The sequence below is a fragment of the Triplophysa dalaica genome, chromosome 25 (genome assembly GCF_015846415.1).
Source record: "Triplophysa dalaica isolate WHDGS20190420 chromosome 25, ASM1584641v1, whole genome shotgun sequence".
Taxonomy (NCBI): Eukaryota; Metazoa; Chordata; class Actinopteri; order Cypriniformes; family Nemacheilidae; genus Triplophysa; species Triplophysa dalaica.
The window spans coordinates 2,126,040-2,135,761 of record NC_079566.1 but is presented as its reverse complement, the minus strand read 5'-3'; the positions used below and the strand labels follow the sequence as shown (position 1 = coordinate 2,135,761).

Below are 9,722 nucleotides of genomic sequence, written 5' to 3'. Positions count from 1 at the left end.
CACCTTAATATGCATTTATTTATAAATCAATTACCAGACTAAATCTGCCAGTAACAACATCGTTTATGAATGTATTTAATGTTGATAAATTATATCAATAATATAGCCATGATTTTTGTCTTTATTGGGAGGATTGTATTTAACAAACGTCTTAACTTATCATGGCGGCAAGGGAATATGATTAAACCTGTTATTTAACCGTGTCAAAGGCTCATATTAGCAAGGCTTGTCAAAAAATATCATAGCCATTTAAAATGTCTTGATTTACTTTCGCGCGCTTCTTTGAACGGTTGCCCTGGAAACCTTTAATCCCTCCGGGCCGGCAAAAGAGCGACGTGTTGAATTCATTGTTTATTGTCCCCAACACGTCTATAGACCCCCGCCGAGTTCAAAAGCCGTGGGATATATGATAAATGTTTCAAACTGTGATCTACAAATACTGTGTGTTTTCAATAGAGCAGTAACGCACAAAGTTAATTTTCACTATTCTTACATAACGGATTAATTAAACAGATTTGTTTTATAGCCAAACATTGTTAAACATAAAATATACATGTTTTATAAGAGTGAAAGAAACCGCGCAATCCCATTAAAACATTAGTGTTTAAACATAAATCAACCAAATTGATTCGGATGGTCCTAATCCAGATGGGCTTTAATCACTTTTAATTGAGCCTATTAATCATCGCGATGATCTGAAGATCTGTATTATCCTCAGATCAGTCCACAAGTGGGAAGTCTATAGAGATCCAGAGAGGAGGGGAGAGGTGTTGGTTCTAGCTCCTCCCAACCGATTGTTAAGAGCCGGAGTGTTTCTGTTACATTGTTTCTGGAGCGGATCAAACGCCCTACGCCGAGAACCTCCTTTTCTCATTGAAATAAAGTGTCTGCCTCTCACACATGGAGTTTCTGTGATGCAAAGTCAGGCGCACAGGGACAGTGCTGCAGAACGCGCTGGGTTGTTGGAGACACTTTGGAGATACAGAAACCCCGAACTCTTACAGACGCAGAATAAGGGAGATGAATTAAAAGTGGCTTTTTTCCGTGAGATTTACGCGATACATTTCAGCGTTTTCGACCATGTTTCGCTTTGGACTCTGTATGGTTGGGCTGCTGTGCGCCGTGCGTTTCGCGGGGGCATCGTCGTGTCCGTCCGGGTGCGAGTGTTCAGAAGCCGCGCTGACGGTCAAATGTGTTTCCAAAGATCTGCGGGACATACCGACCGGCATCCCGGGATACACGAGAAACCTCTTTATAACGGGTAACCACATCAGTCATATTGGGCCGGAGTCCTTCCAGGGACTGGATAATGTGACAAATTTGTCGCTGTCGAATAACAGGTAATGCCATTTGCTTTGACTTGATGTTGTTGCATTCACATTTATATTAAAATACCTCCGATCAATTTGTGCGCTCGCAAACAATTAACGTTTCGTAGAAGTATTCTTGTGAAAAAGTGAGAACGTAGTGAATGGAGATCAAAACTTTTTCACATATTGTGAGGGGCTTTCTCAGTCTGTCTGGTTTTGGAAGCTTATGGATGCGAGATACCTCATTTCTATGTCACGTTCAGATAAATGACGCAATGTAAATGTAAGATGCATGCATTTTATTTCGAAATGAAATGAGAGACATTCTACGTCACCAATGATTTTGTTCATTAGTCTCACGTTTGTTTTCAGGATCTCGGAGGTAAAGTCTCACACGTTTTCGAGCATGCGAAGCCTCAGGTCGCTGGACCTAAGCAACAACCAGCTGGCCCTCATCCATCCTGAGGCATTCGCTGTCCAGGGCAGCATGCTGAGGGAGCTCAACCTCAGTCGGGCTCTCTACAACCACTCTTCTGTCATAGATTTAGCCACCTCCCTTTGCCGGAGCAGCTTGGGTGATCTGCTAGTGCTGGACCTGTCCAGCAATGGCCTTGTCTACTTGCCCCCTGGCATCTTTTCCCATCTTGTCAGCTTGCAACGTCTTCAGCTCGCGAACAACTCCATAGTGGTTATCCATAACGGGACATTCACAGGGTTGGATCATCTCCAGGAACTCGATCTAACGCATAATGCCCTCAGGACCTTGCGCGACGAGGCGCTTCAAGAGCTGGAACACTTGCGTACGGTAAGGCTTCACTTGGCAGAGAACCCATTTACTTGCATTTGCGATATCGAGCCATTTGCTGAATGGCTGAACGCCTCACGTGCACTTGTAGTGGATGTCGAGAGCCTCGCTTGTGTTTTCCCCATCGAACTGCAGAACACATCGCTGCTGATGGTGGGCGAGCTGGAGTTGGGTTGCCACAGGGCTGGAGAGACCGACAATCTGGCACTGCAAACTTCTTACGTGTTCCTGGGTATCGTACTGGGATTTGTTGGTCTCATGTTTCTTTTCGTGCTCTACCTGAACCGCAAAGGTATTAAGAAACGGATCTACGACATGCGCGATGCCTGCCGAGAGGTTTGGGAAGGGTATCATTACCGATACGAGATTGACTCTGATCCCCGTCTCTCACAGATCTCCACAACAGCTGATGTGTGAAGCTCTTCCCAAACCAAGCTCATGACACGAACTTGTTTTCTATTGTATTCATATGTGGAATATGTACATTCATGTTCCAGGCATGTAGACGTATTTTAAAAGTCCCATATATACTTTGTCGCATTTCCGTGAGAAGCATGTACTGCCTGTTAAGTCTTGTTTAGGCCCTTATAACAAGCACACCTCCCCCTCAAATGCAGAATTGTCCCCGGGAGGCGTTTGCTTCTCAATTATTATTGGATGCTTGAGGATTAGTCCAATAAATGGGAGAAGCCATAAAGTGAGCCTGCATACCACCAACAAAACCCCCACCACTCTCTATTGTCCTGGAATGTGGCCCACAACCTTTTTGGTTCAACTTAAGTGCCTTGTTTATGGGATTTAGGGGGCTGACCGGCTTCAAAGAGGGGCAACTTCGATGTACATTTATCCTATGGTGTTTGTGAAGTTGTGGGCACTGTTGCATTGCATGCTTGTGCAGCCCTGTCTTTATGGAAGCATATGTAGTTCTAGAGTTGGACAGACTTAGCAGCCTTCTACGGTCCTCTCTGTCCTTCTATCCACAGGGAGTCTGAGAAGAATGTGCCGGATTTTCTCTCCAAAAGCATTCCAGCGTGAGGATAACCTCCTTTAAGCTCTAGAAGGAGGGTCTTTTGAAAAGAAAGAGCCTCAGTTTGCTGAAATATCTGGCGCTTTTTCATTCAGGAGAGCCGGTCGCTTTGTTTTTATTCCGTTCGTTTTTATTGTCAGGATGATGAGAACCAGCCCTCACGAGGGCCACTGAGCGAGACCCCTCCTTCTTACAGGCTGCAGAGAGGCTGCTCGCTCTTTGAAGACTCAGCCTGGCTCAGTTCCTCATATGTTCCCCAGATTTTTCTGTTTAAGGGACTTTACAGTGATAAGATACAGATGAAAATGGGGCCCTTGTGCAGAAGGCGACTCTGTTTCCTCTGTCAAATGAATGAGACTGAAAAGTTTGTGTTTTCGACTTTGCTTGTGTCTGGTGCTCAAGACCATGCTTTTATACTGCAGAGGTTTGGCAAAATGTACAATTTGCCATAGTAAAAAAATAACTTTGCTTGTAATAATAAAAACATTTCTGTGCCTGATTAATTGCTTGATAGATATTTGTTACGAGAGGAAAGTTTTGGTGTTTTATAGCACTATTACACTAGTATAATTCATTTAAAGTCAGATTAACCTTTACCACAAAGGAGGCATGGAAAGCTTGTAAATAAAATGCCAAAAGCAAAATGTTTACTCCTTTATTTATCAGATATCCGGGGGAAAACAACATAGTTCTACGAATCTGTCTTGCATCAATTTTCAATGTCAAAGTCATACATTTTCTTCAGAGCAGGATTCTCCTTGCATGCTAATAAATAAAGATTTATAAATTGAAATGATGTATGTCGCTTGAGAAGCAATTTCTTATTTTGTGGAGTTAAGTCCCATGGTACAGCTTATGGACATTTTTTTACTTTGCAATATAAATGATTTACCACCTCTCCTTATTTTGAGTTTTCAGGTTGAATAGAAGCTAAGCTCGGTCAAAATGTTTGTGCCGTAAAGTTGATATTAGTATGTTATAGGTTAACAAATATATGGGTCATTGAACTGACATATTTTAAGATATTTGAGGGCGAGTTATTTTCAGTTAAAGGGGTCATACGGCGTGAATACGTGTTTTTCTCTCTTTGGTCTGTTATAAGTTGCCCATGCCTGTATTAGACACATAAAATTGCAAACATTAAAATGTCGGAACAAAAGATGCATTCTTTCTAAAAGGGAATGCTCACCCAGACCTGCCTGAAACGCCTTGTGTAACCACACACCCACAAATCTACGTCAGTTGGTGGTATGATTTGACTAAGACCGCCTAAATGTGTAAGCAAGTAAGGTGGGGGTACCTGTCAGTACAATTGAAGAGGAACCTGATGATCCAAATATGGTAAGAGGCGTTACATTTCCATCACACGTTTGCAATATTCGACCAATCACTACGCAGTGGTTAACTGGCCAATCATAGAACACCTTGCTTTTTAGAGGCATGAGCTTTATAAAAAAGTCCTTGTGTTTCAGAGAGGCGGGGCAATGGGGAGATACAAACATGCTTGGTATGTGGATAATATAGCGTCTTTTTACTTTAAATCGTGTATACACGTTGCATTACATCTAAATTATGTGAGTAATTTTCCTTTTAGTCATGTGACCCCTTTAAGACAGCTCAAACATATATTTTATTCAATGACTAGCCTTAAGACTTGTCCGTGAAACCGGGCAAAAGTCACATAAAAACAAAACACCTTTTTTATTAAAATGTAAAATATTATATCCTGGTAAGTGGACGGAAAGAAATCATACAGAACAATCAATTCATTTCTCAACACTCTACAGTACTTCAAAGTAAAAAGTCTTTACACCTGTTGGTGGTCATGGCACAGCTCAAACTCTCATCTTACACGCCGGCTTTGCATAAACTGTCATGATTACTCTTGTAGTAAAAAAACCCACAAACTCATTAAAATTCAATGATTTTGTTTGATTGTTGTTGAAAATCACTGTAAATGTCAAAGCCCCACTACACCTGATTTACTTGTTGCTTTATCGAAGGCCTATAGCACACATGTTAGTATCAATGACAGAAAGACAGAAAATGAGAACAGAGAAACCGACGGGTAAGCACCTATTGTTTTAAACAGCTCCCTGTGCAATGGAGCATGATGGGCTTGTTAAAAACAAAAAACAAATGTTCCCAATTAGTTACGAAATTATGGTCGTCCTCAGGGCTCAAGACGTACAAAAAATGATATGTACCTAGCATCATTGTGCCGGACACCACTGTGCCAGAGAACGGTACTGAAGATTAATGTAATCTCTTCTCTGCCTCACAGCAAGCCTACAGGAAAGACAAACTTTCAAGCACACTGTCCATTTAACTAGAACAAAGACATTCAAGTTCAAATGACCGCTTGCTATTCAAGAGACCCACTTGTTTGTTCTTTTTCTTGGTATTATTTTTCTTGATGGCCCTGCAGTGTGCTTTTCCTATTAAACCCAAAGTGCTTAAGGAATGGTACTGACAAATGCTGCCCTTTTGTGATTTGTCATTTTATTTAGCAGAGTTCCAATGTTTTCTGGTTTAAAAACATTTGGGCGGCATCATGGAGCATTTAATAGCTTTCAGAAAGATGCTTTCAAAAATGAACCTCACATCTTTGGGGGACTGAATACATTTAAGACAAACCCACAACGGTCATTAACATGACAACAGCAATTGGCAGGTCCTGGAAAGATGTTTATACTGGCTTTCTCCTTCAACCTCAATCCTGCATCAAATTTCATTACCGTTTCATTTTATTTTAGTAAACCTCAATTGGGCTTTTTGTTAAATCGATATGAGCTAAGGGTTTGTTTGAATCCTTTACTCAAAGTACTAAGACCAGATTCATTTTTTTCTTATAGCGGGTATCTGACTGATGTTACTAATATTTTTTGTTCGGTGAATGATAAAACTGATGAAGAAAGAAAGCATTTTGGGGCCAGAATATCATAAAGGGCGTAAATGGGGGCTCTCTTGAACACCCAGAACACCCTCACAATTATATGAAAGTGTGTTTTGTTCTCTTTGATTAGGTGCTGCAGCATCTGCTCTTTCTTTGTTGACCACGCCCCCCGCACCAGAGCCACCTCCTCGCTACACCCATTCACAATCACCGGACTTTTAACCCCAGGACTACATTTCCCATCATACACTGCACCCCTCTGACCTCATTGATTTCCCCGCACCTGACGCTCATCATTACACTTCACTTGAACCCATGGACTCTATTTATACCCAGTGTTTATGTCCAGTCTAGTTGTAATTTGACGTTGTTCTTTACTCTACTCGTGTGATCGCTTTTGTTCCTGTACTCTGTGGACAATGTGTCGATTTTGGATTGTTTTTCTTGGATGTTTCCCATTTCAACCCGAGCACTTGTTAGTTTGCCTGGATTCATAAAAACTACTTGTTCAATCCAACTTCCAGTGTTATCGTTCCTCTTCTGATGAGGTTGTACAGGTGTTGCATATTCAGATGTAAATATAGTAAAGTTATTGTGACCAAAATAATTCACAGTATTAATCCAATCAGTTTTTTAAATAATGAACAAGTTACGCTATCAGTCAAATTCATCTTCAATTGTATTACATTATTTTCTTCTTGGATAAATCAGGCTTAAGAAAACTTTCCAGAACCATTTAGACCTCTTTGAATTATGATATTAGTACTATCACATACTCTTGACAATTTTGCAAGTGTCATAACTACAAAGATGTGCAAATACCTTTAAAAATGTGACCACAATAATGAGAATGGGACTGTTTTTGTATTACGACATGTCATGAAAATAATGTAAAAATTCCCAAAATCTTAATGATCCAGTAACACTTTCCTTGAAGCATGTAGGCCTATCTTTAATGCATTATAAAGAGTTATTAAAGTGTAACATGCATTATAATGCTTCATAATATGTGTTGAAATGCATTAATGTAGTTGTAAAGAAGTATACAGATTTAAAATGTGTAGTTTACCAATGAATTGCTAAGTCTTGTAATATATTACCTGTAATAACAATTATTTATAAGACATAACAATGCATTGAAAGGTGCATTACAACGCTTTAAAACTACTTTTATAATGCATTATACATACATGCTTCAAGTAAACTGTTACCAAAAAATCCTTAATTTCTTTTGATTTTAGCATGAAATATGACTTGTTTTTGTTTTTTACAAGTTTAATATTGCGCTATGAGTAAATCACAACTATTGCTTTAACCACCATAAGTTTGAGAAGCTTTCACAAACCCTGACTTTTTCATGGCCTCTCACGCAAACAAATGGGCAAAATGAAAAAGTGGGATCCAAATTAAAAACAAATGCATAGAACTCACTGACCTCACCACCAACAGTACGACAATGCCACTGAAAACCCAAACAACAAAAGGCCCAGCAAAGCTTTTAATCTATGAATGTATTCATAGTGTGTAACTTTAATGTACTACAGACAGAAATTATATCATTCCTCTGGGTTTCCCCTACCCCTTTACCCAGCTGTGGGCGCTGTTATGTGGGTTTTGTTTCTTGTGTTTCCTCGCTGTCTATTGGTGTGTCCAACCGTTGGGGTTTGGAACAACTTCAAGTTGTGTAGTTCTTGTCATGTTCTCAGAGAACAATACCATTGTTTGGGTTGTGACAAAGCACATGGACACATGTAAGTAAAGCATTTTTATTTATCTACAGTATTACAGCTTTGTATCTTTTGACAACTCAAATGTGAAATTTCTTTATGGAGATCCTTGACCAATCCACTTTCATTCAGAAAATTGTGATGTGTGAAAAGTGAGTTCCCTTAGGATGGAATTAGGGGTAGAAAAGCTCTGTACTGGAGCAAGATAACTGTGCTTGTCCATTAACCCCATGACTTAACTATAAGCCTCTATAGTAATAAATCTATTTTACATGATAAAATATGAAGGGCCCTCCACATATCATTCACTAGCGAAAGATCTTTTATAATATTTTTCTACGTTTATCTCAACGCTGAGCTTCAGTTTACACTCCAAGCACAACTATGCAAAACAACATACATTTTTAATACATCTTTAGATTTGAAAGAAAAGTAAAAAATACATTTTCCAAGTTTGACGTTCTCTTTGGCCTCAAATGTACATGTTGCACAAGCAACAGCTGCTTTTATATGACCGCTAATACAGAAAGTTGATTCCTGCCAAGATCTGCTTTAATAAATGCACGCATGACCTAAAGAAAGAGGTCTAGTATGACTAGTGAAGTTTAAAAGGCCACTAGACCTCTTTAGTCAAATAGATAACAAGTGTGAGATGGTTTTATCGGAAGATCCTAGAGAGATATAAGCGTTTCCTTCTCTTGGTCTCCTCCGCCGAGTAATAAGCCTTTGACACAAGGTATTGTTTTTACGTAGGCTACATTATTCAAAATGGCCAGATGCCTGAGCAGGAGGGGGTTCTAAGTGTGAAGCCAGGGATGGCTCCACAGGATTGGCTAAGATGTGGAGAACGTCCTAGAAGTCAAAGGGCAGATCATTCCAGGGAAGAGACCATCTGGCTCACTTCTGACTCATCGAAGCTTCTGATGTAAGTGCACCATCCTGTCAATGAGAAGAATGACAGATTAACTAAGATCAATGAATGGCTCACCAACAAACACACTTAATGTAACATTAAAAATCATGCTTTTGTGTTGTGTTCTGCACAAGTGGTGTACAAAAATACAAGAAATGTTTTGGCACTGGGTATATTTTGTGTATAGTGCACACGGAAATGAAATGCAAAGAAGTGAGCTTTCATTGTTTAAAGTCTCCATGAAATGGAAGTTGCGATTGTCTTCTTTTCCATATCATGACGTACATCTGAGTGAAACGGGCGAAAAAATTAGGGCGGGACTTCATGTCGCCCTCCGCTAATAGATTGGATCGTTGTAAGTTGGCCTGATAAACCACCACTCATTGGACAGTCAGTATAGTCCTTCCTCTTTTTCAGGCATTGCATCACAAAGAGAAGAGTTGTTCTTTAGAGGAGCTTTGTGATTTTGATAAAAGATTACAATTGCAAATTAGTTTTACAAAAACAAAATGATTTACATGGATACATTATTTATAGTAATCACGCAATGTGTTCGAAAATTAGTGTTATCATTTTTAATTGCACAGTGACTTTAAAGCAACACTTTTGCTCACAGGTTCCCCCATGTGGTTGATAAGAGCAATTGTCTGTTAACAGTGTTGCAAATAATGTCGATGTATAGCTTCTCCATGGGCACCGCGATACACATGAATTTGTTTAAGTAAACTGATGGAACCGGCGAATGCATAAACATTGTTTGGAAAAAATATTGAACTCTTCCAGAGGCAGGAGATGGGCAGCGTGTACCAACCCGAATACAGAACCTACAGGCGAGTGTGGTTGTAACTGCTATGAGGCTGCTCAGGTAGCAGCGGCTGTAGAATTTGTCTGTTTAAGAGTTGTTTTACCGATTAAATAATCTTATGGAGCTTATTTTAGGGTCGAAAAACTACGAAGTGTTGCTTTAAAGGGATAGTTTCTATAGAACTATAGATAGAACTACTTCAGGGTGAGTAACACAGAATGTTTCATTCTTTGGTGAAT

At 39.8% G+C, this 9,722-nt stretch overlaps 1 protein-coding gene across 1 annotated transcript; it reads left to right on the top strand.

The window, feature by feature from the left end:
• The first annotated feature begins 594 nt into the window (after window positions 1–594).
• tpbga (trophoblast glycoprotein a) lies at window positions 595–3,828 on the top strand. Its single transcript, XM_056741549.1, has 2 exons — window positions 595–1,340; window positions 1,683–3,828. Exons 1-2 carry the CDS (start codon window positions 1,081–1,083, stop codon window positions 2,530–2,532), a joined length of 1,110 nt encoding a protein of 369 aa, XP_056597527.1. The 5' UTR covers window positions 595–1,080; the 3' UTR covers window positions 2,533–3,828.
• The last annotated feature ends 5,894 nt before the right edge of the window (window positions 3,829–9,722 follow it).